At 34.1% G+C, this 13,084-nt stretch overlaps 1 protein-coding gene across 3 annotated transcripts in view; it reads left to right on the forward strand.

Annotated features, from left to right (window-relative positions):
- Positions 1-13,084, forward strand: part of LOC149779382 (dynein heavy chain domain-containing protein 1-like) — a 457,419-nt gene that overhangs the window by 26,900 nt on the left and 417,435 nt on the right. For all 3 annotated transcript variants that reach the window (XM_089940014.1, XM_089940015.1, XM_089940016.1), the window contains exons 14-19: positions 144-233; positions 2,029-2,109; positions 4,940-5,103; positions 6,039-6,222; positions 8,768-8,985; positions 12,161-12,314. In XM_089940014.1, the coding sequence (XP_089796140.1) occupies positions 144-233; positions 2,029-2,109; positions 4,940-5,103; positions 6,039-6,222; positions 8,768-8,985; positions 12,161-12,314 (891 nt within the window). The remainder of the gene's footprint in view (positions 1-143; positions 234-2,028; positions 2,110-4,939; positions 5,104-6,038; positions 6,223-8,767; positions 8,986-12,160; positions 12,315-13,084) is intronic.

The following is a 13,084-nucleotide window of genomic DNA, read 5'->3' on the forward strand; positions in this document are numbered from 1 at the left end:
TTTATTTCATTTTGGAATTTGCAAATATTTAGGACTATTTAATTTGTCTTGTTTTGGATATTTTTTCTTGTGAAATTTTAAAGGCTAAATATTTGAGTTACTTGTTCTGTTAGTACCTTTTCAAAGTTTTATTTTTTGGGCAGATATTGCAAAATGATTGTGGATGTCACAGCTGAAGAATCTTTCAGAAAACTCAAATACTGTGAAGAACAGTTCAAAAAGAAAACTTACTTGTAAGTATTGTTTCTACCTGTTGTGATGACTTTTATCTTCATTAACCTGCCTGTACCATTTGTGCCTTGCTTATGATGTGACAGTCACACTTTTTTGTCTCATTTATTATTTGTTTAATTTCTTTCATTGATTTTAGTCTTTAATTTTGATTTTTAGTGTGAATTTATGAATTGATGATACTTTCCAAGTCACTCATCCTTTTCAATCTGGATTTTTTATGCACTTAATCTTATACTCTTGCTGATTAAAAACAAACTGTGTATGCCCAGGCACTGTACTTAATCTTATATTCTTGTGATTCAAATCAAACTGTGTATGCCCAGGCACTGTACTTAATCTTATACTCTTGCTGATTCAAACCAAACTGTGTATGCCCAGGCACTGTACTTAATCTTATATTCTTGCTGATTAAAACCAAGCGTCGTATGCCCAGACACTGTACTTAATCTTATACTCTAGCTGATTAAAACCAAACTGTGCATGCCCAGGCACTGTACTTAATCTTATACTCTTGCTGATTAAAACCAAGCATTGTATGCCCAGGCAGTGTACTTAATCTTATACTCTTGCTGATTCAAACCAAACTGTGTATGCCCAGGCACTGTACTTAATCTTATACTCTTGCTGATTAAAAACAAACTGTGTATGCCCAGGCACTGTACTTAATCTTATACTCTTGCTGATTAAAAACAAACTGTGTATGCACAGGCACTGTACTTAATCTTATACTCTTGCTGATTAAAAACAAACTGTGTATGCACAGGCACTGTACTTAATCTTATACTCTTGCTGATTAAAACCAAGCATTGTATGCCCAGACACTGTACGTAATCTTATACTCATGCTGATTAAAACCAAGCATTGTATGCCCAGACACTATACTTAATCTTATACTCTTGCTGATTCAAACCAAGCATTGTATGCCCAGACACTGTACTTAATCTTATACTCTTGTTGATTAAAACCAAGCATTGTATGCCCAGGCACTGTACTTAATCTTATACTCTTGCTGATTCAAACCAAGCATTGTATGCCCAGGCACTGTACTTAATCTTATACTCTTGCTGATTAAAACCAAGCATTGTATGCCTGGCACTGTACTTAATCTTACACTCTTGCTGATTAAAACCAAGCACTGTATGCCCAGGCACTGTACTTAATCTTATACTCTTGCTGATTAAAACCAAGCATTGTATGCCCAGGCACTGTACTTAATCTTATACTCTTGCTGATTAAAACCAAGCATTGTATGCCCAGGCACTGTACTTAATCTTATACTCTTGCTGATTCAAACCAAGCATTGTATGCCCAGGAACTGTGGTGGAATATTCCTGTTCTATAAGCACATTTATTTGGTTACAGTATACACTCATGTTTAGATCTGATCTAACTGCACACTTCATAGACCAAGATGTGCTGTCACATAATGTACCATCAGACCTGGGTCTATGTAGCTTGTTAGAAATAAACGTAAAGCAAACATTATAGACCCTGATCTTTTGATGCATTATGCAATGGCATATAAAGGTCTATGTTACATGCAGTTGGACCAGACTTCTAGTCAAGTACATATGATATAATAATGTTATGGGGATAAAGTAGCTTGCTCAAAGACAATGAAGACAACCAACCCTGTCTGTCTGGGCATGATTCAAATCCACATTTTTCTGGTTGCAACTTCAGCACATTAACAACAGAGAAACCATGGCTTCTGTTTGACAGTTACAAATATCTCAAAATTATTGGTTAAGCTTATCCTAGGTTCACTACTTTGTATCTAACTTTTCTTTGTAGCTCCAAGGATTCCCTACATTTACAGAAGGTCAAAGAGGACCAAAGAAGGGACAATCTGCAGAAGGCCAGGAGTGAAACTGGGTCTGTATAAAGAAACTTGTTGTCCATAAGTTTTCAAGAGCAATGAAAAATACAACCAGGGCCATAATTTTGGACAGGGAAAAAGAGCACAGAGCAATTGGGCAGAAAATAGACAGTAGTACATTGCAAAAATTAGGAATGTTTCCTGACTTAAATTTCTATCATTTAGGGAAAGGAATATTTTTTTTTATATCCTGCAATTTTTATTTGAGTCAGTCCTACATTCTGTGATAGATTTCCATGAAAGATGGCAAATATTACTGTCATCATCTGAAGACATTCATATTGCATAATCACTTTGTTAATACAATTTTTAGAAGAGCGATTGACCTTTTTGACTTAAAGCTGAATGCAGTGTTTGACAGAATTTTCTGAATGTAACTAGTCTCATAGATTTTGATGAACTAGTCTTACAGATTTCAATACATCACCATGAAACCTAGGTGCACATTAAAAAATCACTCTATTCCGATGTAAGTTTTTAAGAGTATTGCCTTTACTGACCAGGAACCTTATGTTACATAATCTTGTGGACAAAACTTGATTCACAGTGTTTAATATATCTCCATAAAACTTATGTGTTATTGTCATCTTTTGAAGAGGCAGATATTGATATATACAAATTCTCAGATTCTGTTATTGCCCTTTGTGTTGTGCAGCAGAATACAGAGTAAGACAGAATCTTGGAAGACAACTGGTTTTGGAGTTTTCTGCTGATCATTGATCTTGTTACATATTATAGTTATTATCTGAAGATGCACATACAGACAAGCCATTGTGCTGTTCATTGTAAGAGTTGTAACTATGAGATGGATGTAGTTTATAATTGAATTTTCTAAATGCACTTGTCCTATTATTTGCAGTTTTAAGTGGATTGCTTTGAGACTTAGTATGTATTATGCTCGTTATCAAACAATATGACTGTTGGCCAGTCATTTACTTACTCTATTTTCAGAAAGGGTTGTACACTTTTAAACTATGTAGTCATCTCAATCATGCCATAGGGATTGAGGTGATGGGGAATTAGGGGTATATTTACATGAGGTGAGGGGGAATTGGGGGTATATTTACATGAGGTGATGGGGAATTGGGGGTATATTTACATGAGCAAATTGCTCTGGTTTCCCTCGGGATTTTGGCTGATCTTTTAGTCATCTTTGAATTCCAACTGAAATTTGTTGTCTCACAAATCTATTTAACAATAAGCAAAGATTTTGTTATCCAGCCTTTCTATGTTTGTATTGATGTATATTACCCTAATTTTAACACTATTATATAATGTAATTCCTCCTGGACAGGTAAAATTTAATTCTGTGTGATATGATTAGACTATTCATAAAAAGGAGTAACTTATTTTACAGCAAACTCCCTTTATATGAAATTAGGTGTTACCAGAATATTGTAGAGATGAAGTACATCACTTAGTCATTAATAATATAATAATAATAATAATGATAATAATAATAACTTTATTTAAAGAGGGTAAGACAATTAGCTAAGAACTAATCTACTTTGAGGCCCTCATACAGATGAATTTATTTCTTTTAGCTGTGTCTCTGAAGCCACTGGATATATTGGGTTTGGAAGAAGGAAATAGAGTGGGCATTTCCAATCTCAGTTGGAATACTATTCCAGAGCAAAGTTCTAGAGTATTGGAAACTTTTCTAAAATAATTCCTTATTTGGTTTGGAAATTATATACTGTTTGGTAGACAAGGATCACAGGTGGGGAGTATTGCCAGGTAGCCTATACTAGAAAAGTGATTGTAAATATTCAGGAGCACTATTTATTGGATATCCTGTACATTAATTTGGCTTTTCTCAAACAGATTCGGTCTTTAATAGGTAATAATTTTAACTTACCAGCTACATTTTCCTTGCTTTTTTCTGAATTGATATTAGCCCAAATGCTCTTTTTTGAAGATGTGCCAGCTTTGCTATGTTTTTATCATTTGAATTACCCCATACAGTATTAGAGTAGTCCAAAGCAGGTTGTGTGTAACTGTTATAAAATAGTTTTCTGTGCTCTTCAGGGAGAAAATGTCTTATCCTACTGAGAAGCCATAAACTTGAATGGACTTTTTTACTGGTATGTTTGATATGTTCAGCCAATGATAGGTTATTATCTACCAATACACCAAGTAGTCTATCATGACAAACCATTAAAAAATTTGTATCCCTCCATGTCAGACATAGTTCATTACTATCAAGATTTGTTCTTTTCTGCTGTGCTGAGATAAGTAATATTTTAGTTTTACCAGTATTTACCATCATGCCATTGTATGTGCACCAGTTGTCCAGTTTGTTTAGGGCATTCTGTAAAGTTCATGCTTTGCATTTTGGCTCTCTGATGCTGTTGTGTCATCTGCATAGAGATCTGTAGATGATATTGAGTCCCTTAGTTAGTAAAAGTGGTAGGTCACTAATAAATAAAATAAATAGTAATGGACCTAGAATTGAGCCTTGGGGTACTCCATATCTTTTTTGTATTGTAAAGTATTTAACATGGGATGCAAGAAGTTATGAAGCTTATTAAAAGTACACAATAGTACTTGAACACAGTTTGTATCAACCAGTCATTTTGCTTTTCTGTAGTAGAGTTTTTGCTCCATGTTCATTGAAACCAAATGACCACTTATAGGACCATCAGGAAGTGGTCTTAATGAACAGGTGGTCTTTATAAAGTGATAAATTTATATTGATCTTTGTATTAATGGAATCTATGGAACTTGGCTTTCATACACAGGTAGTTCATAAAAGGTAGGTCCGATCTGCAGATTTTTGCTTTAGCAACATATATATAAAATGAACTGCATGTCTTTACTTTTCAGTCGCCTGGGTAATTTTGTGAAACTGGTGGATCAACTGATTGTGGAACACATGTTTTTCATGGCAAAGAACCAGGTCATCAGCTTCGTGTCTGATGTACTGAATGTCACAGAAGATGCTCCCAGAGATGGTTTCTTTCGGGTTAATCTGGTCTTTACCAAGCATGGTAGGTAAATTTGGATGGCTATATTTAATACTGAAAGTAGGAATATAGTGATTACAAATAGTATGAAAGTTTCATTTTGTGGATTTTGGAGATGTTTTGGCCTGACTATGAAAATGTTACATTCATATTGTATTACTTTTGTATATCTATATTTGGAAAACCTTGCATTAATGCTCATTTCAAATGAAACATTCATGAATGAGTCAAATAATTTCTTACTTCATATCAAGGTAAACAACAGATGATTGGAGACAATCAAAAACTGTTTATTTCCTCTTATGCTTCCAGTGTGAAATAAGTCTAAAAATCAAACCTGTTGACAAATTATGTCTACCAGAAAAATATTAGGGCAGTCATCTGCACAGTCAGTTAATACAAAATGGTACTACTTTTTTGAAACAAGTTATTAAAATGTATTTTAAGTACAGTCAAATGCTGATTATCTTAATTGTTTGCTTGTATGAACTCCCACCTTATCATGAGAAATATGAATACTCCTGGAATAAAATTGATTATTCAGAGGACCAATTGTTTTGGACAGAATCATTGTTTCTCAATGGATGCTAATAATTGGTGTTTTCCTATATTCATAAAACCTCCTTGCTGGTTATTTATTTACCTTTGATTTGGAATAAAACAGAGAATTCTTGAGAAACTCTTTTCTGTATGGTGTCTATTTTTTGTCAGACTTTATATTTTCATTACAGTGGAATAAAACACAAAACTTAATAAACATCAGTAGTATATACACTATTTAAATCTCATTAAATTTTGTGTCTGGGTAATGCAAGAATTAATCTTTACCAAATTCCATGGTAGATAACTATCACTATCAAAATATGGTGCTACAAATATGAAACATTATATGACATGTATTAATAGGCACAATGTTCACAATGTTTTCACACAATCTTTTGTTTTTCAATTAAATCCAGATGTGTTGGGCATATCTCCATCTAAGGAGCGTATTCAGAGAACATTGACCAACACACTAAAAGGAATTCCGACTGTGCTGTGTGCGAAGGTGATTCCGATGGATGGTTATGTCCAGGAACAGGAGTCACCAGAAGACGGTGAATCCCAGGGACTCAAACCTGAACCAGCAAAGTCATCAACCAGGTAAAGAAGTTAAATTAAAGTAAGCAGTAGCTTTTCTTTGGCTTATTTTCATGGTGGGCTTACTTTTTGAGGTGGGTTTATTTTCATGGTGGCTTACTTTTTGAGGTGGGCTTATTTTCATGGTGGGCTTACTTTTTGAGGTGGGCTTAGTTTTGCATTTTGATGTCTTTATGCTTTCAGTAAATAAAGATGATGCCTGGTGTCTGTAAATGATATAACAGATGGAATCTATTAATGTCACTGTATTGTCATTAAGCACTGTATGTAATATTTTTTATGCCCTTGCCATGTTCTACAAGGGTGGAAAAATAGTATCACTCATCTCTACATATGTCAGGGCCCCAAGTGGCCGAGTGGTCTAAAGCACTCTCCGTTACGGATCACTGCCATCTCACCTCTGTCTGCATGGGTTCAAGTCTTGGATTCGGCTAATGTGGGTATGTGAGAAAGCTTGCCAGTAGCTTCTCGTGGGTTGGTGGTTCTTTCCGGGGGTTTTCTGGGTTCTTCCTCCACCATTAATACTGGCCGCCATGTGTAGCCTATCGTGTGCTGAAAAATGGCGTTAAACCCTACAACAACAACAACTTTACATATGTCTGTCCCATACATCATTTGTTTCATTTCCAGTCTGTTTCATTTCCAATCTGTAATTTTTGAAGGAGTCCTTGTGATTTATTTTACTAAATGCAACAGACATCAAAGCATTATAAAGACCTTGATCAAGTTGGACTTTCTGCTATAGTGAGCTATTATATTGCCCTATATCCTTTATGATTTCTTCATCCATGATCAGTTGCTGTTTTCAGCAGCTTTGCAACATGCTGAAAACTACAGTGACTACTTTCAATCACATTTTGCAGTATGCATCCTGGTATGAAGGCCCAGTATGAAGGCCTGGTATGAAGGCCTTTAAAGTTTGCATAAATGATGCTGATCTGTAATCAAAATGCCTTCTACTAGTAACAGTGAATAACTTTAATCAACTTCCCCTCCAGTGTCTCTGAGCAGAAATATTACTAATTTGACAGAAAATCCTGATATGAAGGCTTTTTAAGTTCTTACAGATGATGCTAATCTGTTATCAAATATAGCCATCATGATTAAAAATAGAACAACTTTCAATTGGCTTCTTTTGAAACAGCTGGACAGAATTTGATCAAATGGGACCAAAAGCATCTTGACATGAAGCCCTTCCATATTTGTACAGATGATGCTGATTCATCAGGAAAGAGAATTGCTAGTATTAAAAAAAAAAGATTCAAACAACATATCAAAAACTGCTAAAACAAAAGTTCTACTAAATTTTACTGAAAGCATTCATGTATGAAGTCCTTTCTAATTTATACAAATGATGCTGATCACACATCTGATACATGCATTTACAGATACTAAAAGCTGACCTCTGTCCATGTGGGTTCAAGTCTCGAGCTTGGTCAGTGTGGGTATGTGATGAATCTTGCCAGTAGCTTCTATTGGGTTAGTTGTTCTTTCTGGGGTTTTCCTGGGTTCTTCCTGCACCCAATATACTGGATGCCATGTATAGCCTATCATGTACCCAAAAATTGCATATTACACTCATACACAAGCAATCTTGTTTTGATAACTTAAAACCATGATCAATTATGATCAAAGTTTGATTTAAAGAAACATATTTAAATTATTGATATATGTTTATCATCCCTGTAATTTCACAGAAGTATCAGATACTATAATACTGGTGAATACAGTCTGTCAGTATGTACACATTGTCATGTGGGTTTAATGTCCTTTGAACTCCTTTACACCATTAAAGCAATTTTCCACCCACTTTCTAGGCATGATATAGCAAATAATTTGCCAAAAGTGCCATTAAAACCAGTACAAAGAAAAAAATACCAATCCTATGTGGGTAGGTGAAAAGCCATTTTCACCTTTTTCTAATGAAAGACTCAGCCAGTTTTGATTAGACTTTGTAAGAACAGTAATAAGCAGAAATACTGATTTTGACCATTGCTCCAGCCTGATATCTTCAGCATGGCTCAACCATCTTTGATCATTCTTGTCAGAATAATCCTGAGAATATGTTGTGTCAGAATTGTGTTTGTGGTGGCTCCCTTTGCAATGGTATGACTTCCATGGCAACCATTTGAAATGATACTCATTTCCCATGAAGTATGGGTATTGTTAGTAATAAATAACAAACTATTGTTACTAATATATGTTTAAAATTCTCAAAGAAAGATTTTCTCTCCAAATTTGCCTTGCCATATCAGACAAAATGTGGTAAGGAGAGTCCAAGCATAAATATAGTTTTATATAGATACAAAAGATGCCAGAGCACCATTTAGTCCAGCTAGTGTTGTTCAGAGTAGAAACACAATTAAATAACAACATCAAATATATCAGCAGTTTCTACCAAATGGTTGGTGATTATCTGGGTATGTGTGTCTCTAATACCATGGCACCTGACTAATTACTACAATGTTTGCCATTTAGATGAATGCATGGTGAGTAATATCTGGATAACTTGGCCATCTTGTTGAAACTTTATTCTGAATTTATTTAGGATGCAAGAAAGAAGGAAAAGTACTGCTGCTACCACTATGAGTTCTGTAAGACAAGAAAGCTGCACTCATGCTAGTGAAGTAGAGAAAATGACAGGTATCAGTTCACGACATGGGGATGGAAATCCAGCTGTTCATGCAGATGGCGAGTCCCAGTTTGGAGTGTCCAAATCAGTCATACTTGAAGGGACATTGGCACTGCCCGAATTTCCAAGGGAGGGTAAGCCGTGTACTTTCATAATGATTTAATGAGAGGGGATTCTCAGGGCTGATTAAAGATCCCATCCACATTTATATAGTCCCAGTCCAGTAACAATGTGTTTGAAAACTATAGAGAATTTGTTTTTCTGTCCTAAATTTGTATTCCTTTTTTTTCTTAAAAATTTTACTTGTGATTTATATTCATAATTTGTTATAAAGGATTGGCCAAGGACTTATTTCCAACCATAATAGAAATCTCCCTGCTAGCTATTGACAATCATATTAACTTTAGAAAGTATTAGCTAATGCAAGAAAACCTCCAGAGACCAACCCTCCTACAGCATAAAGTTGTCTTGCAAGACAGATGATCTCTCATAACAGTCTTTGTTGGAGGGTAAATTCTACCAGTCAGAATTGAACTGTTTTTAAGAAGGAAATATAGCTAAAGTACTTTGTACGTATATTTCAGTTATTATTTATCTTTCTTATTAAAATATTATGTGGACTCCTTTTTAGCAATGGAAATACAATTAATTTCAAGTTTACATGTATCTATTACAAAGATACCTTATGTAATAGAACTTATCCTGCACATTAATTTTAAAGTTGACTAGGACAACTCTTACTCAATACCTTTTTTAAGCCACCACCTAAGTTATTCAACATATGAATAATAAAATGGTTCAACTCAACAAACAAAAGGGTGTAACAGATGTACTAAGGTGAACCTATGAGATCTCTGACCAAGTCACTTTTAGCATTGTTACTGGGTTTTAATAAGAGTACTATCAATAAAACAACAAAGAATATGAACCATTACAATGAAAACAGAATCAACTTGTCCAGAAAATGTAAATGACTTATTAATGGAAAAAGAGGAAGACTTCATTCACCCTGGCCATTATGTATTATAAGTCTATATAAGTATGACTTACAGCAACAACCAGTGTGCTACAATGAAACATTGTGAAAACATATCAGTAATGACATTACCGATGTGCTGGTTTTTACCTTTAAATTATGTACATCATTTTTAAAAGATAGGATGGTTCATTGTGATCAGGGTTTTGATGACTATGGCACTACAATACAGTGGGGCTGTGTGACATGTACTCTATCTTGGTTTAATGTCCGAAACAGAAACGTTCTGTCTATAAATTTAAGGTAACTAGTAACTAGATTCTTTTTCCATCATTTTTTGTGCATCTCAGTTTGTAACTTCCCTGCAAATCTGCCAGAGATTTTGCTCAGTGATCATGGTGTCAAAGGGCTGAATAATGATCTGAAGTGTTTATATCTCATTTTGTGTCAGTGTTGTTCATGGCAGTGTTGAAACATGTATCTTGTCTGAAGATTGTAGCTGCATTGAGCCTTTAGCAGGTGATCACTCATATGTATGCATTTATGTTGTAATATCAATCCATGCACAGTAATTTTAATTGTAAGTAGCATGTGATCAACCACATTAAGGATCAAATAGATAATGTTTTAATGTATATATGTGGGGTACAAATACTAATTTTAATGTCACATGATGTCTCTTTAAATGATAAATATATTGTACAATTTTTGGTTGTAATTTTCATTTACTTTGTACGGGTTTGTCTCCTGTTTGACACTATTTATTGCAGTATCTCCATTTTTTAGATATATGGGTAAGTTCCATTGTGAATGTCTTCACACAAAGTATCCAGTTATAGTCACTGATAATTTCACTGATAAATAGAACATGTAGGTGCAATTCACAACATCATAACTTTGAGCATTACTAAGGTGTTTTTTTAAGAACCACTGAAACTACTCAAGGTTTCCTTTGTGAACTTACAGCAATGCTTTTCCCAACAACTTCTGTGCAAGACCAATGGGTCTCAAGGGTATAAACTACCAGTCTTGTTATAGCAGGTGACTGACAGCGTAAACATTAGCATTTAAAATATTTATAATGCATTGATATAAAGGTTATTAATCTAAATGTTTTTCAAAGTGCTTGAGAATGACGCTTCCTTAGAATTAGCATCACTATAATAGTCCTGATACATATGAAATAGTTTGTTCTGCTACAGTGCTGTTTAACTGGGTTTTGCTTCTGTATTGACTCAGGTGACAAACAATAATACATTATATGCTAGTACATAATAACATTCTATCATTATGGAAGTTGTTTAAAGTGTCAGTACCATTACTGTGTTAATAGATAAATTTGTTCTCTCAGGATCATCCATTATCTTATTCTTGCAGGGATCATTAATTATATGTATATTCCCTTTAGAGTAACCTTTGTTTGCAACAATGAATAAATCCATATTTCCAATAATTATATTTAAATATTCATGCATTCTTGAACAAGACCAAGCACTCTATGCAGTTCTATTTCTGACACTGGGAATTTTGAAACTTTCTTCCTGGATTTTAAGTCTTTTGATCCATATACACAAAAAAATACACCAGAGTGGTGACCTAATTATGTGCATTCAACTGTTCATTTTGTATCTGTTTGCATTATTTCCTGAAAAAATACATCAACCATATTTTGCAGTTATTCTTTCTATATGCCTGATTTTTTCTGTCAGTACTGAGTTGTACATGTGTCGTTTACATTTAGTAAGACAAAGAAGAATTCTGTGTGTAACTTTACTAAGAAAGGGCGCTGAACAATCATTTGAATTTATTAGGACCCATTTTACTACAAAATACTTTGTTCAATTGAATATACTGAAATATCAGAAATTGCAAACATTACTGAAACAATCATTCTAACACAATGCACATGTGATCTTTATTATTGTTAGCATTTATTAAATTGTTGAAACTTAAATAGCACCCCTGTTTTTGTGATTGAAATTTCAAGTTGACATCAAGTTGAAGTTGACCTTATGCTGAAGTAAAACTTGGGACATTACACTTGCTGATGAAGGTGTTTAATCCCTATTACTGTAAGTATCTAAAAATGGTTCTGATTTATACAGATTCAGTATGAGGCAATGAGGCAAAACTGGCTAAAATTAGCTTGCTGGCTAACATTAACTGTTATGACATTGCAGAATGAGGTTATAACCACATGCTCTGACTAGTACCTCTTAATGAAGACCACTAAGTCTGATTAACATTCTTTCAATTTGATAAATTCATGAATAAATGTTCTGCTAATTTAAGCTGAATCATATTGTTCACAATTTTTTAATTCTTTTTATTAGCCACTCAAACAAAAGAGGAAGATGACCTTGGAATTGCAACCCCTGACCTTGTGATAAAGGATAATGGTCAAGGTCTTGTAGTGGAGGGAGAAGGATTCATGGGCCAGTATCAGCCACTGAAGAGGGCAAATTTGGAGGAGAAACTTGAAATGGAGTATATTCATTTCTCAAAGATCATATGTGCAATAAAACTTAAATGTTCTCATCTACCCACCCTCACCCCTGTGTTTAAAGATTTTTTTATATTGTTTTAAATCATGATGTTTGCATCGAATTTCCTCATGTTTAAACTAAGGTTCAGCTCAGAACAATCTTGTGTCACTGGCCACAAGTGGGTTTAATGTGATATTTGTTGCTTTTGTGTTTATGTACAGATGGTTTTATGAAACATATAAAGTAGAGAATGACACATTCTTTATTAGTTTTCTTTTTTTTGTTTTTGAAAAGGAATATTGAGTCACAGGAATCTTCATGGATTAGAAAGGCACTAAATCTTCCTGATGGGTCAGTGATCATATATGACCAGTATACTTTGAAAACTTAGATTTTTCAATGCATACTGTATTTTTAGAAGAGGAATTATATACGTTAAGATTTTAGTATATTTACATATTCTCTGTATTGCTTCCATTGTTGAATAGTTTTGAAATTTTTGCAAGACAAATTATCTTAAGGGCATTTTAGTTGACTAAATAATATTCCAGTGTCATATTTTGAAGACTAATTTCATGGTTGTGCCAGAGTTTTACAGTGTATATTCTAATGTACCATTCATGTGAGTAAACCCAATACTTCTTTGGGTTTGTTAACCCACAACATTTAAGCAAAATAAATGACTGCCTGTAACAATATATGGAACTGTGCTCTTTTGTCATATATATAAATTGCAGGTAATGAAACACTGGGATGTTATTTTGTTTGAGC

Source organism: Sinohyriopsis cumingii, chromosome 17 (genome assembly GCF_028554795.1).
Source record: "Sinohyriopsis cumingii isolate HCF-2022 chromosome 17, ASM2855479v2, whole genome shotgun sequence".
Taxonomy (NCBI): Eukaryota; Metazoa; Mollusca; class Bivalvia; order Unionida; family Unionidae; genus Sinohyriopsis; species Sinohyriopsis cumingii.